This window comes from Callospermophilus lateralis, chromosome 3 (assembly GCF_048772815.1).
Source record: "Callospermophilus lateralis isolate mCalLat2 chromosome 3, mCalLat2.hap1, whole genome shotgun sequence".
Taxonomy (NCBI): domain Eukaryota; kingdom Metazoa; phylum Chordata; class Mammalia; order Rodentia; family Sciuridae; genus Callospermophilus; species Callospermophilus lateralis.
In genome coordinates this window covers 12,245,507-12,266,659 of record NC_135307.1, presented here as the reverse complement: position 1 = coordinate 12,266,659, position 21,153 = coordinate 12,245,507, and the positions used below count along the sequence as shown (strand labels likewise).

Here is a 21,153-nt window from a genome sequence, read left to right as displayed (position 1 = left end):
ACACAGAACCTCATACATGTTAGGCAAGTGCTCGATCACTGAGCCACATCCCCAGCCCTGTCTCCATCTATTCTAGCTTGTGGCTGCTTTTGGGGGGAAGGCATGGGATTTAGAAAATAGCACAGATAGTCTTGTTTTGAGAGACCCAAGATAATGTTTCTGAAAGTGCTTTAGGCAATATCATATATTAAGGATTTCTGGTCCTTTTCTTCGTTGCTGCAAATTGGTTATTTTGTGTTTCTTTCTGACTTCAGAGACTGGCTTTTTTTCCTTTTCTTTCTTTTTTTGTAACCTTGTTTTTAAAAGCATTAAGCAGCACAATTGTACAGTTTTCTGTAATAATGCTACATAGCTCAGGAGGAGCAGGAGCAGGTGGATGTTTTGATGTTGGCTGGATGCACAGTTTGTAAGGAAGGAAGTAATGTTGGTAGCATGGGTTTTGGAATTGTACAGGCTGGATAACTTGGGCAAGTGCCTTTATCTTTCTAAAAGTAAAATAAAGTGAAGCTAACAGTAGTATCTACTTATTTTATAAGATTTTTGTAAGAATTAAGATGAATGCAAATAAGGTGTTTATCAGCACAGTGCCTGACAGCCTATTGGATGCTCTGTGTTTCTTATTATTAGGAGGAAAAGAATTGAAGAAGTAAGGTTGTTAGAGTCAGCCCTAAGTAGTGGTGAGATTAAGGTTGGCAAAGAAGAAAGTGAAACCAGGAGGAAGTTAGAACCTGGAGCATAGGGAGGAATTCAGGGAATAGAAATGTGATGAGAAGAAAATTTGGTTTAGCAATGAAAAATGGAAAGACATGGCCAACAAGCAAGATCAGACTTCAGAGATGGAACATTTCCTGGTTATAGGATCATGCCTCTGACAGGAGGGGTGGGCTGCTGACGTTGGGTAGAGATAGTTTAAATCAGAAACAATTTATGAAGCCCTTATTATGTGCTACTGTGCTAGGCAAGGGGGAAGGCATAATTTGGGCAAACATCCTTGGATTACAGAAGGTATGAAATTAGCATTGGTCTGAATGATGTTTACCATGAAAGTGGCAGAAGCTGTGACAATAAAGACTGCTAAACTTTTGTATTATTATTATTATATCAAGGAATGCTTGAGTGCACTGACTTGTTTTTCATTGGTTTAATATATTACTAAAAATGGATCTTTAAAATAGGTGCATCTCACCCTGGGAATTAAATAATTAGTAACACTAATTTAGAATTTAAAAGATAGCTGTCCTAAATTCATTTATTTAACTAGTCTTATTTTTTCTCTCTTCCCTTTTTAAGCAGGGTTCAGATTTTGATTAACCCAGTTCCTTTTGGTTGTAGAAGGTTGGTTTGCTGAGTGGTTTGTGTCCTTTTGTTTCTGAGTGAGTATCCTAGAAAAGGAGCTTGCCCCGAAGAGCAGCGCTTGGGGCACAGGAGCAGCTCAAGGTGCAATCGTGATGCTTGTTCCTGGAGCCTGCCTTTCCAGTTGGAAGTTGTAGGTTTTGAAGTCTTTGAAGCTTGCTATTTAAAAAAGAGTATAACATTGATGAATCATTTATTTAAAAATTGCACATTTCATATCAAATAGTAATATATTTTATGCTTGACTCCTCTATTTGATTGTTTTTTAGGCTCCTTCCATTCAATGATGGTAGCGTAGATGCATACTAACCATACATACATGGTTTCTTTATGTGGACTATGATCAAAGTCAGCAGGAGATAACAGCTTATTCACAGCTTCAAGGAATTCCCAGATGTTCAAGTGTAGTACCCGCTTCATTGCACAGCCAAGTCTACTCTTCTCAGTGTCTCTTTTGAATGATATATAGCTCTTTCCCAGACTGCCTCACACTTTCCACTATTGTGCATTTAAGTAGACTACAGATTGTTCCACCCTTCCTCTTTTTTTTTTTTTTTGTTTGTTTTAATTTTTTGGGATACCAGGGATTAAACCCAGGTGTGCTTTATCACTGAGCCACATCCCCTGGCCCCTTTTACGATTTATTCAGAGACAGGGTCTTACTGAGTTGCTTAGGGCCTTGCTAGTTGCTGAGGCTTGCTTTGAATGTGAGATCCTCCTGCTTTAGCCTCCTAAGCTGCTGGGATTACAGTCATGCACACTGCACCTGGCTCTTTGCTTTCCTTTGCCATGACTTGATATCATTATTATGAAGAAGAGCCCTATTGCTAGGACAGACAGAAGCAGTGAGCACCTGCTGTTCAGTACCAGATGGACCTTCTACTTCATTTGGGCAGACTGTTGCTGTGCACTCGATTCACTTCATTCATGTAGCCTAAAAATGTGGCGGTTCCTCAGGCTCTTCTTTTTTTCTTTTTTTTGGCAACCCTATCCATGGTAACTCTCAATGTTTGGTCCCCAGCAGTTTTCAGTTCCTGAAATTTTACACAAATGAATCATACAGTTGTATGTATCTTTTTAGTATGGCATCTTTCATTTATTGTAATTATTTGAAAGTCATTCATGTTTTTGCATGTATAAATAGTTAATTTCTTTTTATTGTTGGTAGCACTCATCAAGGAGTTATTACAATCGGATCAACTGTCCACTTGCTAGTAAACATTTGGGTTGTTTGCAGTTTTTGTCTAATACAAGCAAAGCTGCTATAAACCTTTTGTGTTCAGGTATACACGTGGGTATACACTTTCCTTTCCCTTGGGTAATGTCCAAGAGCAGAAGGTCTGGGTTGTTTGGAAGGTGTACATGTAACCTTTTAAGAAATTGTCACACTTTTTTATTCATTAGTAGTATATGAGAGCTATTTTCTCATTGTTCCTGCCAGCATTTGGTGTATTTAGTCTTTACGATTTTATTTATTCTAGTGGATGTGCTGTGGTACCTTATTTTAGCTGTAATTTGAATCTCCTTATAAATTTTGTTGAGCATTTTTTATTTGTTTATTTACCATTTGTATTTTTTTTGGCAGAGCAGCAAGGATTATTATATTCAAAGCATAAAGTAGACCACTGTTACATTCTAGTGATATCAGATACCATTTGTGTTTTTTGATGAAGTATAAAATCTTTTGTCCTATTTTTTATTGGATCTTCTTCTTATTAAGTCTAAGAATGCTTTATGTAGTCTACCAGTCTGTGGCTTGCCTTTCCATTTTTGTAATGGTGCTTTAAAACAGCAAACAATTTAAATCCCCATAAGGTTTGGTTGATTTTTTTTTTTTTATGCTTTTTACATCAGTTTTAAGAAATCTTTGTCAAACCCAAACTCATTAGGATTTTTGCAAAGTTTTCCTCCAGAAGTTTTTAAAAAATATTTATTTATTTATGTGTCTTTAGTTTTAAGTGGATACATTAGTTTGTGTATCCACTTAATGTGGTGCCTAAGTTCGAACTCAGTGCCTCATGCATGCTAGGCGAGCACTCTACCACTGAGCCACCACCCCAGCCCCCTCTAGAAGTTTTGTGGTATTGGTTCTTTGTTTCATGTCAGGGAGAGAGTCATTGTATGGCTATTCAGTTGTTCCCCACCTTGTTGAAAAGATCACTTTCTTATTGAATTGTCTGCTCATCATTGTCAAAATGCGAATGCCCTTTACAGTGGGATCTATTTCTGGACTCTATTCTTTTCCATTGATCTGTATGCCAGTGCCAAACTATCTTGTTTATTGTAACTCTGTCATAAGTCTTTAAATCAAATATTTTTAGTCCCCCTTCATTCTTCTTTAATTTTGTTTTGCTTATTATTTATCCTTTGCATTTGCATTTAAATTTTATAATAAGCTTATTCATTTCTATAAAAAGTCTGCTGGGATTCAGATTGGGGTCACATTAATCTTTATTTCACTTTGGGAGATTGACATTATAATGGTTTTATGGTTTTAAACCTGAGTTTTGATATCTCTCTATTTATTTATGTCTTTTTATTTCTGTCTAATGTTCTATGATTTTTGGTCTATAGATATTGCACATATTTTTCCTAATTTCCAAATGTTTCATATTTGTATGTTAATACAAACTAGATTATTTTAAAATTATAATTTATGATTTTTTTCTATTATATAGAATTACAGTTAACTTTTACATATTGATGTTGTATTCTGCTGCACTGCCCAATTTACTTCTTAGTTCTACTAGCTGTTTTGTAAGTTACTTAGGCTTTTTGTTATAGACAACTATATTTCCTATGAATACAGACAATTAAACTCTTCCTCTCTAGTAAGGTAAGCATTTTATCTCTTTTCCTTGCTTTATTGCATTGACTGAGACCTCCAACACAATGTGGAATAGAAGAGAGAAATGGTGAACAACCTTCTTCTTGATAGGGGAAATGAATTCATTCTTTTACCATTAAGCATGATATTAGCTATAAGTTTTTCATAGATGCTTTTTTATATGATTTAAGAAGTTCTCATCTATTTCTGTTTTGCTGATAGTTTTAAATCACGAATAAATGTTGGATTTATCAAATTTATTGAGATAGTCACATGTCTTTTTAAAATTTTTATTAACATTGGTTGATTTTCTAAAAATTTAAACTTTTGACTTTGAGATAATTATATACAGTAGTGAGAGGTAACATAGAGAAGTCCATGTACCCTTAGCAAGTTTCCCCCTCTTGTAACATCTCAAAAACCTGCAGTACAATATCACATTCAGGATACTTATATATAAGATTTCCAGGACCACAGGACCTCTCATGTTTCATTTTTATAGTCACACCTATTTCTCTCTTGACCTTGTACCCCTCATTAACCCCTAGAAACCATTTGTATAATTTTGTAATTTCAAGAATGTTCTATAAATGGAATTATACAATGTGTAACCTTTTGTGATTGTTATTGTTTTCTTCACTGAGCATTATTCTTTAGAGATCCATCCAGATCATTGCATATATTAATAGTTTGTTCTTTTTTAATTCTGAGTAGCATTCCTTGGTATGGATGTGCCATTTCTCCCATTTAAGGACATATGGTTGTTTGCATTTTTTTATTGTTATTAAAATAAAGGAACTGTAAGCACTCATCCACATATTTTTATGGAATATAAGTTTTCCTTTCTTTGGGATAAATGCCCAAGAGTACAAATTGCTGGTTATATGCTGTATGTTTTTAGTTTTTTTAGGAAACTGCCAAACTGTTTTCCAAAGTGGCTGTGTCAGTTTACATTCTCATTAGCAATGAATTTAGTGATCCTGATTCCTTTGCTTTTGGTAATATCATTCTTTTTTATTTTAGTCAGTCTAGTAGGTGTGTAGTGATATTTCATTGTGGTTTTATTTGTGTATGCCTAATGGTTAATTATATTTAACATACTTTACTGTGTTTATTTGTACTCTTTATAATCATCTTCAATGAAATCTCTCTTTTGTGTTTTTTGTCCATTTCTTAATTGAATTGTGTTTTATTACTGTTGGTTTTTGAGAGGTTTATATATAGGTTAGATACTAGTCCTTTGTCAAACATGTAATTTGCAAATATTTTCTCCCAGCCTGTTGTGTGTCTTTTCATTCTCTTACAGGGTCTTTCACTGCAAAAATTTTAAATTTTGGTGAAGTTCAACTTATCAGTTTTTCCTTCAATAGATCATATGGAAGTTTAAGAATTCTTCACCTAGTTCTAGATCTAGGTGATTTTCTTCTGTTTTTTTTTTTTTTTTAATTTAGAGTTTTTTGTTTACATTAATTTGACTCTCTCTCTCTCTCTCTCTCTCTCTATATATATATATATATATATATATATATATATATATATATATATAAATTTTTATGCGTGTAGATACTCACTTGCTCCAGAACCATTTATTGAACAGATTGTCTTTTCTCCGTTGATTTACCTTCCCATTGACTTCTGAGTCTGTCCCAATGCAATAACTGCCTTTGTATACAAAGAATACAGCTTAGGAGGACAGATTCCTCTCACTTCATTCTTCTTTTTCAAAATAGTTTTAACTATTCTTACTTTGACTTTCTGTATACATTTTAGAAAAATATTATCTATGTATCCCCAAAAATATACCAGTTAAGGAAGCATTGACATATTTACTATGCTGAATTTCCTAATCTATGAACAGAGCATGTCTCTCATTGTTTAAAATAACCATCATCAGTGTTGTGTAATTTTCAGCACACAAGTACACAATTTGTTGGTATTTTTTTGATTCACTGTAAATGATACTGAATTGTAATTTCAGTGTACATGTATTGAATTTTGGCAAATAATTTTTCTGCATTGAAATGATGATGTATTTTTTTCTTCTTTAGCCTGTCAATATGATGTACTACATTGATTTGGAATCTCAAATAACTCCTTTTTGATCATGGTGTATAATTATTCCTTTTATACATTTCTGTATTTTACGTGGAAATATTTTGTTAGGATTTTTTTCCCTCTATATTCATGAGAGATAGTGCTCTATATTTTGTAGATGCTTTGCCTGGTTTGGGTGTCATACTAGCTTCTTTAAATGATTTAGAAAGTGTTTCCTCCTCTTCTGTTTTCTGGAAAAGACTCTAGAGTGGTGTGAATTCTTCAATAAGTATTTGGTTAAATTTCCAGTAAAATTATCTAGACCTGAAGGTTTTTTTTTTTCTTTAGGAGTTTGAAAATATGAATTCTGTTTTCTGAACAATTGTAGGACTATTCAATTATCTCTTTTATTATTGGGTGAGTTGTGGAAGGTCTTTTTTTTTTTTTTTTTTTTAAGAAACTAGTTCATTTTCTGCCATCAAATTTGCATGTGCAGAATATTTTGTAGCGTTCACTTCTTACTCCTTGGTTGTCTGCAGGATCTGTGGTGCTGTCTCCTGGTTCAATCTTGATATTGGTGATTTGTGTCTTCTCTTGTTTCTGCCATTTTTGTTTTGTTATTCTTGCTAGAGGATAGTCAATTTTCTTGATATTATTAAACAACCAGGTCTTTGTTTTACTCCTTTTCTCTATTATTTTCTGTCCTTATCCTCATTAATTTCTGCTCTTTATTGTTTTCTTTCTTTTTAAATTGTGATTATTTACTCTTTTAGGTTTTTGAGGTGGAAAGGTTGATTATTGATATGAGATTTCTCCTGTTTTGTAATGTGTACTTAGTGCTATAAAATCCCTTCTCTGCACTGCATTAGCTGTATCCCACAAATTTTGATATGTTCTATTTTCATTTTCATTTTAAAAAATTCCCCTTGAGACTCCTTTAACCCTCTTGGAGCATGTAGAGGTATGTTGTTTCATTTCCAAGAGTTTTATGTTATCTATCTGTTATTGATTTCTAGTTTGATTTCATTATCCTAAGAGAAAACTGCATGATTTTAATTTTTAAAAATCGGTTGAAGTTTGTTTTATGGTCCAAAACGTGTTTTTTCTTGATATGATTCCTTTGGGTTTTTAAATGGAATGTGTATTCTGTTGTTAGGTGTTCTGTTAATGTCTGTTAGATCTTGTTGGTTGGTGGGATTATTGAGTCCTCAGGTGTCCTTGCTCATTTCTGTGCAGTTTTTCTACCCAGAGAGATGGGTGTTAAAGTCTCCACTTGTGCTTGTTTATTTGTCTGTTCCTCCTTCCTGTTCCATCACTTTTTGCTTCACACATTTTGCCGCCCTCCTTGGTGTATCTACATTTAAGACTGCTGTGTCTCTTGGTGGATCATCTTTTTTATTATTATGTCATGGCCCTGTCTGTTCCTGGTGGTTTTCTTGTCTCAAAGGATTTCTTTATGTGCTATTGACATAGCCTCCTTTCTTTTGATTCACATTTCCATAATGTATAATTTTCCATTCTTTACTTGCTGATATTATTTGAAATGAGCTTCTTATAGGCTGCATATTGTTATGTTTTAAAACCAACACCCTGACTTTTAATTTATGTGTGTCATCCATTTATATTGAATGTAATTGTTGATATTTTATGGCTAAAATCTGCCATTTTATTTTTTTGTTTCTGTTCACTTTGTTATGTTTATGATTTCTTCTTCCTTTTTTGGTTTTCCTTCTTGTTCTTCCTGTGAAATGTTTCATTTTCACATTTACGATGAATTAAAGATCACATTCCTTTTTTTTCTATTTAAGAAGTTGGTGAATGAAATTTACTGAATATTCAATATTAAATATTAAATATATCTGATATCTGTTTGTCCAGTTAGCCATCTATTTACCCATTCTTTCAAGAGATATATATTAAACCTGCACCTGGGGTCAGGCATTGTTATATTGAGATAATTTTTTTCCCCAGATACTTCTCGTTTAGTTCTTTAGTAGTGTATTTAATTCTTGTCATTACTGTAACAAATTACCACAGGCTGGGTAGCCTAAAATAACAAAATATAGTTTCTCATAGTTATGTAGATAAGAAGTCTGAAAATAAGAAATCAACTGAGCCTTTGGGAAGAATCTGTTCTTGGCCTCCCTAGTTCCTGGTGGGTGTCAGCATCCCTTGACATATGGCTCTGTCCCTCCCATCTCTGGGTCTGTGATCAGACTCCATTCCCCTCTTCTGTCTTCTTCTCTGAGTGACTTTTTATTTTGTGGTGTTGGGGATTGAACCCAGGGTCTTGTGTATACTAGGTAAGTACTCTACCACTGAGCCACATCCCCAGTCCCATCTGAGTGACTCTTTTAAGGATACTTGTGTTATTGAATTTAGTGCTGACCCAGATAATCCAGGATGACCTCTTCATCTCAAGATCATTTCCAAAATTAAGAAAACATTCACAGGCTCCGTGATTAGGAGCAGACATCTTTTAGGGGGCCATGGTTTGACCTACTACAAATAGTATGTTTACATCCCACTTTAAGTTCCCTTTTTTGATCCTCTCCCAATCTTGGTATGGTTCCTGATTTCATGCCTTCTATTTTTCCTTCTTAATTTTGTCATTAAAATATTATCTTAGAAAATGGTGAGAACAGTGAAAAGATTATGGTGTCCTATATTTCATATCCCATCATATTGCAATAGGAAAAAAGACTTTTTTACAGCAGGGTGGCTTCTCTTAGAATCAGAACATACTTCTTAGAAACAGATCTTAAAAACTTTGAGCCAGAAACATTACTTTAAGAAACTATTTTTAAAAACATGTATTAAAAGTCTTATGCACCTCTGATAACTATAAATATTCCATTTCAAGAGAAGTAAAAAAAACCAACAAATTTTAAATAAGCAAATGTTGTATCATTAATAATTAATATTTAAGTTAGCATCAGTTATGGATAGATAGAATTTCCCTCTGAAGCCATTTACTAGCATCTGTTTGATAAACATTTAAACTACTTGCAGAACATTTGTCACTTAGTGGTATCTTTAAAACAATTTTTTTTTTTTGCAGTTCATAGAAACGGTTTTTCAGAAGATCTGAATATTTTTTGAAGGCATTTAGGCCACTGGGATTTCATATTGATTATTTTGATAAAACCTTAATGAATGTTTTGTCAAAAAGGTATTGTATAATCAGACCCTACTGACCATTAAGAATATTAAGTGTATTTTTAAGAAGTTTCTAGAAACTCATGGAGCCAGTCTAGTGTAACAAGTAATTTCATTATGCTAAAAGAAAGTTGTGTAGTTTGCTATAGTTGATTTTAATTTCCTGTCACTCTTGTTCCTATGATTATTATCTTACCAAAATAAAAATTTGTCATTTGCATATGTATTTTTATAAAGTAAGTCAACTGGTAGGGAAAAAGGAGGTAGAATTTTAAAGTGAATTTTAATAGTAGACTCAAGAGTTTAAGACTTAAAACATGTATAAAAAGAGAATATTACCTTAGTATAATTATAATTAATATCTTCATGTATTTGTTATAATATTTACTTAATGAAATTTTATTTCTGATGTTATTTTAAAATTTAAATGATGTGTTTAAAACTTTGTAGGAAGTCATTAAAAGTGTCAGTTTTCAAATGAATCTGTCCTTTTATAATTATAAATCAAGAAGTCAGCTTATAATTATAAATTTAACATTGGTGTTTTCTTTGTAAGTTCTGGTCAAGATATTCAAGGAACAAGTGTGATTGCAAATCTCCCATTTTTGATGCGACAGAATCCTACTGAGACGCTTCGGAGAGTCTTGCCAAAAGTCAGAGTAAGTTGGTATGAAATAAACTTTCAATTTCTCATTTTTTTTCCCAGTAGTGTGTTGTAATTGTTGGGAGAAAGTTTTGGTGCTTTGTGGCTGATATTTCATATCTAGTAAGTGAGGAGAGGAAGGATTACTTTATACATTCTGAATTACAGGAAAACATTTAGGGAGATTTGTTATAATGATTTCTACACAAGCCATTTTTTCTTTAGAAACATTTAAGAGTTAGCTTTTTAATTGCTTGAAAATCTAATTCTCCTTAGATCATAAATATTTTGTTTTGTTGACTAAACCTATATTAACATGTTAATCTATATTTATACAGCATTGATAATATAATTTAATGATTGTCCTAATAAATGTCCTATGGTAACTGAAGAATCATCAAATGAAGGTTGAATTATGGCCATCAAGACCAAAATTTTGGTTTTATTTTGTTTTATTGCTTCCTAAATTCCTTCAGAATTTGCTTTCTTGCTATGAACATAAAATGTTTGCTCTACTAATTTACTTTTTTCTTCTGATTACATATTTATTGATTGTTATGTTAAATATTTAATTTTTAGCACTTATGATTTATTGGCACCTATGTGTGGTCTCTTCTTTAAAGAATTTGAAAGAATAAAGCAGACAGCAGTCTGTGTTCTTCAGAAGCTTACCTGCTCATGGGGTCAGGGAGGTTACATGGCAGTGGAGATAATGTTTTGCTAATGGCAAGTTTTGTATACTTTGCTTTGGCTTTTTATTTGGTTTTATATTTTTTCTTAGTTTTTAAAATTGATTTATATATGTTTAAAATACTGTTATTGTGTGTGTGTCCCCAGGTTTTCTTTTTAGGCAGATCTGGCATGTTTTTGGTTCCTGGGTTAAATGAGGGATGGACTGTGCCATTTTTATAAGCTACCTACATCTGCATGCAGATGCAATATGATTTTTTTTTTACTGTTTAGAGTGGTGAATTGAGATAATGTTTAGTTTGGTATTGCATGTAATTCACATGTGAATCAAGCTTTTTCATATCTGTTTTTCTTTCCCAGAAGAATGCCATCTACTCAGACCAGGTTCATTTTCCTATTCGATTTTCAATGATATTAACTGACCTAAGCCTGATAGTAGGGAACCTGGTAATGCTAGTTAAACAATTGTAGAGAGGAATAGATGTTTAGATCCTCTTGATAATGGAGTTAATATAAATAAGCAAATAAGATTTAAAGCCAGAAATATTAAGTAAGCTGCATACTCTGTGTTGAGCTGGCTAATCTGTTCCAAGAAAGCATGTTGAAAGTCCAGTGCTATATAAAGCAGGAATAAAAGATGAAAGATACAGAGTAGTGACTGTTAGCAGTCTCTAAATTATTTTTCCAAAATTCTTTGGCTTATGGCCCCACAATAAAGCAATTATGTAAGAACTCTCAGGAAAGCATTAATTTTATGAGAATGTATAAAGAACATACAATTGAATATATGAGGCCCTGGTTTAAACCCCCAGCACCAAAAAGTAAAACAAAAGAATATACACTCACTATGTTATATTTATAGGAATATAAATCTTCTGAAACTGTAAGGCCTGCTTGAGTTATGAAAGATATTATTTTATTAAGCTCCTAAACTTATTAAAAGTGATCCATAATAAAGAGGATTAACTGATTAAATGCGTGCAAATAAAATTTATACTACTTTTGTATTAAGAAATCTTTATTGCTCAAAGTTTGCCTTTGTTTCTTTAGTTAATCATAACAACAATTTGTTAGTATCCTCCTTTAACTTTCCCTAAACTAAGTTTGAAGAGATTTTTAAAAAAAAAAGTTAAAAGAGGTCTCAAATTATATACTGGATCAGAAGGGCCTAAAAACTATGAAAAAGAATAAGGATATAGAATAGAGCATTGTGTGATTCTGGCTTTATGGAAAAATGCTGAAGAATGAAACAAATGAGAGAGGCTTTATAGGGGCAACTCCAAAAATACTTTTATTGAGTGTTTAATATGTAATGTAGGTGGCCAGACATTTAATCAGCCCATTTCAAATGATGGAACCTCTGCTTATGTGCAAGTCATTTTAAAATCATTGCATTGAGAGATTGTGAAGATTTATTGCTCTCCTGGTTAGCACACTTTTCAGGTGGGCCCTGTTTCTGTGAGTGCTTGCTTTCCAGTGGTGAAGCCATGACAGAAATCCTATAGCCACTGTATTCATTTTGCCATGACCAAAATTTCTTAGTTAATTTTATGAAAAAAAAATCAATCTTGTATCCCAAAGTGAGCATTTTGTAATAATGACATTCTCATTCATTCATTCATTCGTTCAAGGGGACAGGCACTGTTCTAAGTGCTGGGGAAATAGAGAGGAATAAAACACAGATGAGGAACATGTTCCCAGGAAGGCTGTAGTACAGAGGGAAAGAGACTTTCAACAAATAGGCAAAAGGTATAATTGTCATTTTTGTTAAGGGCTTTGAGTGTAAAAAACAGGAGAAAATGATTTAAAGTAGCAGGGCAACCTGCTGTGCTGGGAGGTCTTGGGAAGCCTCTTTGATGAGCTGAAAACTGAAGGGATGTGGAGGACAGCCATTTAAGAGTCTCTGGAGAATAGTAGGTAGCCTGAGGTTCAGCAGCTTGGTGAAACAGAGAGGCAGGAGTGGCTGGAACTAGTGGGTGGGGGTGGGCTATGACTGCAGAAGAGGTCAGAGCATTTCAAAGTTAGTTTTATTCTTAGGTGGTGTAAGGCCATTGAAGGCTTCATGCAGGACAGTGATTTGATCCCACTTACAGTTTACAGTGATCATTTTGGTTACTTTATGGAGAGTGGATTGGAATGGGACAAGTAGGAAGCTTTATCACTGGTCCTTATGATATTTGATGGTGGCTTGGTTGAGATGACTTGTTCAGACAGTAGAGTGTGAGGTAATACCTGAGATACATTTATTGAGGTTGAGTGACGAGAACTTCATAATGGATTGGATTCAGGAAGTGAGGGATGGCTTCCAGATTTCTGGCTTGAGTATACTATGGTCCTGATAGTTTTCAGTATCTTAGTTGATGATCTATTAAGTCCATGAGGAAAAATAATCTATTTACTAATTCTGTTTTTTTCTATAAATGATTTACTTAGAAAGAATATAAAAATATCAATGATAAACATTTTTTATGCAAGAAGTAATCATTCCATGGTTCATTTGTGACATAAATATATGCAGTTTTTAGAACTAACCCTTACTTTGTCTTTAAATTAAAGATCATCAGATAAAATAGCACTGGAGATTTTGCTTGCTTTTTGTGTTACAAATTGTCACCACTTGTATTTTTGTTTTCTTGAATTGACTTTCATCCTTACAATAATGTCTTAACTGAAAATGGATTTTAAAAAATAAACTGTTGTTTTCAGTTTTAGAGATGCAGTAATTTAACATTAAAAATAAAATGGCAGAAACAGAGTTAGGATCAGAATTGAACTAATTCCATTATATTTTTGAAGTTTACTTTCTAAATTGTATCCAAAGTGGGGATGATGAGTGGTACTGCAGTTAGGCCATTCATCTTAAGGTTAAATTTAAGTAAGAATCTAGAAGGGAAATATTTTTACCTCTAATTTAAGTTCCTTATTACTAATTATAATTAATTACTAATTCCAGAATTAGTAAATAGATTATTTACTAATTTAAGTTCCTTAAATTTGGGAACACTTTAAAATATAGTTGTTATATACATGTTACATAATTTAACCCTAGTGTATCTTTTGAAAAAGGAATAATTTTTCTGTGGTCTTTGATTGTTTTAATTATTTCCCCACAACATATTAAATTGAAGTTTTAGTTGTTAGATTTTAATATGTGATTTGAACTTCTGACATCTGGAAGTTTAAAGAATTTGATTGTCAAGATAAACTTCTAAAATACTGTAGTCCTTTATAAAATCTTTATACCACATAATATAAGTGACTTCTTTGTAATGCATACTAAAACAAGTTTCTACCTGTTGGAGTTTTTAAATTCATTTAATTTTCCACTTGGGTTTTAGTTTCCAATCTATATGTCATAAGTCAATACAATGGAAATGTGCAATGTCAGGTATAAATAAAATAACAATAGCAAATCGTTATTGAGTTTTCTTTTGATTGGGCTCTGTAAACTTACTATACATTTTTTTTCTCTGAATCCTAGTGTTATGGTTTAGACTTGGTATCCCCCAAAAGCTCAAATGTGAGCAATCCAAGAAGGTTTGGAGAAATGATTAAATCATAGCCTTGACCTAATCAGTGAGTTAATCACTGATTAACTGAGTGGTAACTGAATTGGTGGGGTGTGGCAGGAGAGGGTGGGAATTAGGGGTGTGGCTTTGGGGTCTATATTTTGATTCTGGAAAGTGGAGTCTCTCTCTGCTTTCTGACCACCATGTGAGCTGTGTCCCTCTGCAACACTCTTTTGCCATAATGTCCTGCCTCACCTCAAGCCAGGAGGAACGGAGCCAGCCTTCTGTGAACTAAGACTCTGAAACTGCGAGGCCTCAAATAAATTTTTTTCTCCTTTAAAATTGCTCTGGGCAGTTCTTTTAGTCACAGCAATGAAAAAGCTGACAAAATGCCTAGCAGTGGATCTAGAGCAGGTACTTGGCAGAGGAAGAAATGACTTGCCAAAAGCAAAAAGCTAGCAAGTGGCACAACAGGAAGCCTGGCTCCTGAATCCTCCTCTTAACTAGTGTTCAGCCTCCTCATTAGTGGATTGTGACTGAGGCAGATCTGTGTTTGATTTCACTTCTCAAAGCTTCGCCATCTCTCATCTGATTGCTGCAGTAGCGTGCCTTACCTCCTATAGCCTGTTCCCCCAGAGAGATCTGTTATGGAATCAATCTGACCGTATCACCATATTGTATGAATTACTAACGGGGTGTGGTAAGTAGTTATAATGCTCCTACATCCCCAAGATAGGAGACCATACTCCCTGGAAACTATGAATATTACCTTATTTGGAAAAAGGGTCTTTTCAGGTATGGCTAAATTGAGGATTTTGGTGATCCTGGATTATTTGAGTAAGGTCCAAATGCCATCACATGTGCACTTAAAGGAGAAGGCAGAGGAAGATTTGACACAAACATGGAGAAGTCAGTTGAAGACAGATTAGAGTGATGCGACTACAAGTCAAGGAATGCCCACCACCACCAGAAACTGGAAAACTGGAAGAGCCAAGGAAGAAGATTTTACCTAGCTCTCTGTAGGGCACCTTCCCAACTCTCTCTTTGATTTTGACGGAGTGATGCTCATTTAGGACTTCTCACATACCTGAACTGGGAGAGATTCAATGTCCACCGTTTAAGCCATTTAGTTTAACTTAACTTGTTACAGCAGCCATAAGAAAATGAGTACAAGTAGCTTCTCATTTCAGATAGAGTAAAACTTCTTTCCATGTCTTTTCTGACTCAATACCCGCCAATCTTTCCCCTTTGTTTCATAAGAGCAGAATCTTTGTCAGTCTGGTTTATCACTATATCTCCAGAATCTGGATAGTGCCTAGCAAATAGTAAGCACTCAAAAACAATTCTAAAAAAGTCATGATTGAACTTAACCTATTTTGTCTCATCCCAGATGTGGAACACCTATAAAAAGCTTAAATAGAGCAACAAATATACCACTTATGATAACTTTGAAATAATTACTGTTTTTAGAGGTCTGTTCTTTTGAGAAAAGTAAAAGGTGAATGATTAGAGCATTAAAACATAAATATTATGATTTCTAACCTATGTACCTGTGTTAGTTTCATTGAAACATTCACAGAATTGAAAACTTGGGACTTAATGGGTTAATATTCTGAGATGAAAGTCTTTCCCCGTAAAACCAGCAATTCATTGGTCCAATTTGCTGATGGCATTCTTGGGTGAGAAATAAAAATGGAGTATTAGTGGTATATGGGAAAGGGAGATGATAGTGTTATATAATAGATTAAGGATAAAAGAGACATAATAAATCAATATGAAAGTTGATTCTTTAAAATTGGTGGATGTGATATGGCAATATTCTGAAAGATTAATTAGTTCTACTTTATTTTCATATGTAGAAATAGGAGAATGCATGACTTTATTTTCATATGTAGAAATAGGAGAAAAATTTCACCAATTTTTCCCAATATTTTCTGTCTACTGAATATAGGTCGATTTTTAAAAGTGATCTTACTTGGATTTTTTAATAGAAATATTTGAATAAGAAGCTTTCCTTATTTTTAAAAGGTGTTATTTCAAGCAGGAGAGCACAGTTACATGGACAAAAGATAATAATCTGTTGAGCACTTCCTGTGGGTCAGGCACCGTGCTTAGGGCCTTAGCTCTTCAGCATTATCATAACTGCACATGATGTATTTATACTCATTTACAGTTGAGAAAATATAGGCTTAAAAGTTTAGTGTTTGAGTATTAATATCTTGGGGTTGTTTCTAGGAATCATGACATAATATAATTTGGTTTGACACTTCTTCCCTCAAAAGAAGTAGTCTGAACTAAGGAATGGACGAATACTGACAAATGATACAAGTCACATTCTTCTTTGGTTTGCAGCTCAAAACATATGCCTGTCTTTCTCACGGTAGATGATGTTTTCTTGAAATAAAGCAAAAGTTAAGTTCTAAGGAAAGCAAAAGGATTTTGTGAAAAAAACAAAATTATACATCATAAACAGAACATGTTGTTCCAGATCCCCTGCAGACCATCAAAAACCCACAGTGGAGTACTCTTTTGACAGGCCAAACATTTAGAAGACAGTGAAATATTACTTCTGTAATGTAAGTTTGCGGGAAGGTGATCATCGGGGGAGGATTGACCCCCCTGGGACAGTTTTATGGTCAGAGAGGCATAAAATTATATGATTTTTTTCTTATAGTTTACTGAGTAAAAAGAGAAAAGTATTAATCAAAGAGATTGGCATGAACAGATGATACAAATTCCTCTTTCTTCTTTATTTACAGCACAAAAATAAAAGTACCTCACCACAGTGTATTTGGAGGATAATATTTGCATTGTATTTTTTCTATTTGTATTGAAGGACAAAATTGACTGACATTACTAATTACAATGATAATTAAAGTTTGATGGAAATGTTTACTGAGTATATAGTTTTTCTGGACATACAGAGTTATGTAAGCTAACATTTCTGATATATCTAAAATTTACCTTTCAGAAAATTCTAGTGGAGAACAGGGTTTTCACATGTGTTTCTTAGTCATTCAGTCATTTGCTTTTACCCTGCCTGCAATAAAAATGAACTAAAATTTTTGAAATTCTTCTAAATGTGTAGTTAAGCTTATAAGAAAATAAGGAAAAGTTCCAGGGCTCAAAAACAAAGCAGTCAGTTCCACTCCTACTTAGGGTATAGAAAGCAGCAAGAAGCCATCGCTCTTGTTCTGACACTAGTAGGTTATCCACAAAACCCATAGGATCATACCTTTTTTTTTTTTTTTTTAGTTTTTTATTTTATTTATTTTTAATTTTTTAATTGGTTGTTCAAAACATTACAAAGCTCATAACATATCATCTTTCATACATTTGATTCAAGTGGGTTATGAACTCCCATTTTTAGCCCAAATACAAATTGCAGAATCACATCAGTCACACATCACATTTTTACATAATGCCATATTAGTGACTGTTGTATTCTGCTACCTTTCCTATCCCCTACTATCCCTTCTCCCCTCCCCTCCCATCTTCCCTCTCTACCCCATCTGCTGTTGTTCAATTCTCTCCCTTGTCCCGCCCCTTTCCCCTCACAACTTCTTATATGTAATTTTGTGTAACAATGAGGGTCTCCTTCCATTTCCATATAATTTCCCTTCTCTCTCCCTTTCCCTCCCATCACTCGTCTCTGTTTAATGTTAATCTTTTCCTCATGCTCTTCCTCCCTACTCTGTTCTTAGTTGCTCTCATTATATCAAAGAAGACATTTGGCATTTGTTTTTTAAGGATTGGCTAGCTTCACTTAGCATAATCTGCTCTAATGCCATCCATTTCCCTGCAAATTCCATGATTTTGTCATTTTGTCCATTATGTATAAATGCCACATTTTTTAATCCATTCATCTTTTGAAGGGCATCTGGGTTGGTTCTGCAGTCTAGCTATTGTGAATTGTGCTGCTGTGATCATTGATGTGGCAGTATTCCTATAGTACGCTCTTTTAAGATCCTCAGGGAATAGTCCTAGAAGGGTGATAGCTGGGTCAAATGGGTGGTTCCATTCCCAGCTTTCTCAGGAATCTCCATACTGCTTTCCAAATTACCCGCCCCAATTTGCAGTCCCACCAGCAATGTACAAGTGTACCCTTTTCCCCACATCCTCGCCAGCACTTACTGTTGTTTGACTTCATAATGGCTGCCAATCTTACTGGAGTGAGATGGTATCTTAGGATGGTTTTGATTTGCATTTCTCTGACTGCTAGAGATGGTGAGCATTTTTTCATGTACTTGTTGATTGATTGTATGTCCTCCTCTGAGAAGTGTCTGTTCAGGTCCTTTGCCCATTTGTTGATTGGGCTATTTGTTATCTTATTGTTTAATTTTTTGAGTTCTTTGTATATTCTGGATATTAGGGCTCTATCTGAAGTGTGAAGAGTAAAAATTTGTTCCCATGATGTAGGCTCCCTATTTACCTCTCTTATTGTTTCTCTTGCTGAGAAAAAACTTTTTAGTTTAAGTAAGTCCCATTTGTTGATTCTTGTTATTAACTCTTGTGCTATGGGTGTCCTATTAAGGAATTTGGAGCCCGACCCCACAATATGTAGATCGGAGCCAACTTTCTCTTCTATCAGATGCAGTGTCTCTGATTTCATATCAAGCTCTTTGACCCATTTTGAATTAACTTTTGTGCATGGCGAGAGAAAGGGGTTCAGCTTCATTTTGTTGCATATGGATTTCCAGTTTTCCCAGCACCATTTGTTGAAGATGCTATCCTTCCTCCATTGCATGCTTTTAGCCCCTTTATCAAATATAAGAAAGTTGTAATTTTGTGGATTGGTCTCTGTGTCCTCTATTCTGTACCATTGGTCCACCCGCCTGTTTTGGTAGCAGTACCACGCTGTTTTTGTTACTATTGCTCTGTAGTACAGTTTGAAATCTGGTATTGCTATACCTCCAGGTTCACACTTCCTGTTTAGAATTGCTTTTGCTATTCTGGGTCTTTTGTTTTTCCATATGAATTTCATGATTGCTTTATCTATTTCTACAAGAAATGCCATTGGGATTTTGATTGGTATCGCATTAAACCCGTAGAAAACTTTTGGTAATATCGCCATTTTGATGATGTTAGTTCTGCCTATCCATGAACAGGGTACATTTTTCCATCTTCTAAGATCTTCTTCTATCTCTCTCTTTAGGGTTCTGTAGTTTTCATTGTATAAATCTTTCACCTCTTTTGTTAGGTTGATTCCCAAGTATTTTATTTTTTTTTGAGGATATTGTGAATGGGGTGGTTTTCCTCATTTCCATTTCAGAAGTTTTGTTGCTGATATACAGGAATGCCTTTGATTTATGCGTGTTGATTTTATATCCTGCTACTTTGCTGAATTCATATATTAACTCTAGCAGTTTCTTTGTAGACCCTTTTGGGTCTGTTAGATATATTATCATATCATCCGCAAATAGTGATAATTTAAGTTCTTCTTTTCCTGTTTTTATGCCTTTAATTTCTTTTGTCTGTCTAATTGCTCTGGCTAGTATTTTGAGAACTAAATTGAATAGAAGTGGTGAGAGAGAGCATTCTTGTCTTGTTCCAGATTTTAGAGGGAATGCCTTCAGTTTTTCTCCATTTAGAATGATGCTAGCCTGAGGCTTAGCATATATAGCTTTTACAATGTTGAGGTAAGTTCCTGTTATCCCTAGTTTTTCTAGTGTTTTGAACATAAAGGGATGCTGTACTTTGTCGAATGCTTTTTCTGCATCTATCGAGATGATCACATGGTTCTTATCTTTAAGTCTATTTATGTGGTGAATAACATTTACTGATTTCTGTATATTGAACCAGCCTTGCATCCCAGGGATGAATCCTACTTGATCATGGTGCACAATTTTTTTTGATATGCTTTTGTATTCGATTCGCCAGGATTTTATTGAGGATTTTTGCATCTAAGTTCATTAGAGATATTGGTCTGTAGTTTTCTTTCTTGAATGTGTCTTTGTCAGGTTTCGGGATCAGGGTGATGTTGGCCTCATAGAATGAATTTGGAAGAGCTCCTTCTTTTTCTATTTCTTGAAATAGCTTGAAAAGTATTGGTATTAATTGTTCTTTGAAGGTTTTGTAGAACTCCGCTGTATACCCATCCGGTCCACGGCTTTTCTTGGTTGGTAGTCTTTTGATGGCTTCTTCTATTTCTTCCTTTGTTATTGGTCTGTTTAAATTGTGTGTGTCTTCCTGACTCAATCTGGGCAGATTATATGACTTAAGAAATTTATCTATATCTTCACTATCTTCTATTTTATTGGAATGTAGGGTTTCAGAATACTTTCTAATTATATTCTATATTTCTGTAGTGTCTGTTTTGATATTGCCTTTTTCATCCCGTATGTTAGTAATTTGAATTCTCTCTCTTCTTCTCTTCATTAGCATGGCTAAGGGTCTGTCGATCTTATTTGTTTTTTTGAAGAACCAACTTTTAGTTTTATCAATTTTTTCAATGGTTTTTTTTTTGTTTCAATTTCATTGATTTCCTCTCTGATTTTAATTATTTCTTGTCTTCTACTACCTTTGCTGTTGTTTTGCTCTTCCTTTTCTAGGGTTTTGAGATGAAGTGTGAGTTCATTTATTTGTTGGTTTTTTTTCTTTTTTTGAGGAATGAACTCCACGAAATGAATTTCCCTCTTAAAACTTCTTTCATTGTGTCCCATAGATTCCGATATGTTGTGTCTGTATTGTCGTTTATCTCTAAGAATTTTTTGATTTCCTCCTTTATGTCCTCTGTAACCCATTGATCATTCAGTAACATATTGTTCATTTTCCAGGTGATGCAGGATTTTTCCTTCCTTCTTTTATCATTGATTTCCAATTCCATTCCATTATGATCAGATAAGGTGCATGGTATTATCTCCACACCTTTATATTTACTAAGAGTTGCCCTATGGCATAATATATGGTCTATCTTTGAGTAAGATCCATGTGCTGCT

At 34.0% G+C, this 21,153-nt stretch overlaps 1 protein-coding gene across 3 annotated transcripts in view; it reads left to right on the top strand.

The window, feature by feature from the left end:
* The window catches only part of Ppp4r4 (protein phosphatase 4 regulatory subunit 4), a 116,663-nt gene that overhangs the window by 20,783 nt on the left and 74,727 nt on the right, over positions 1-21,153 (top strand). For all 3 annotated transcript variants that reach the window (XM_076847995.2, XM_076847994.2, XM_076847996.2), the window contains exon 3: positions 9,930-10,032. In XM_076847995.2, the coding sequence (XP_076704110.1) occupies positions 9,930-10,032 (103 nt within the window). The remainder of the gene's footprint in view (positions 1-9,929; positions 10,033-21,153) is intronic.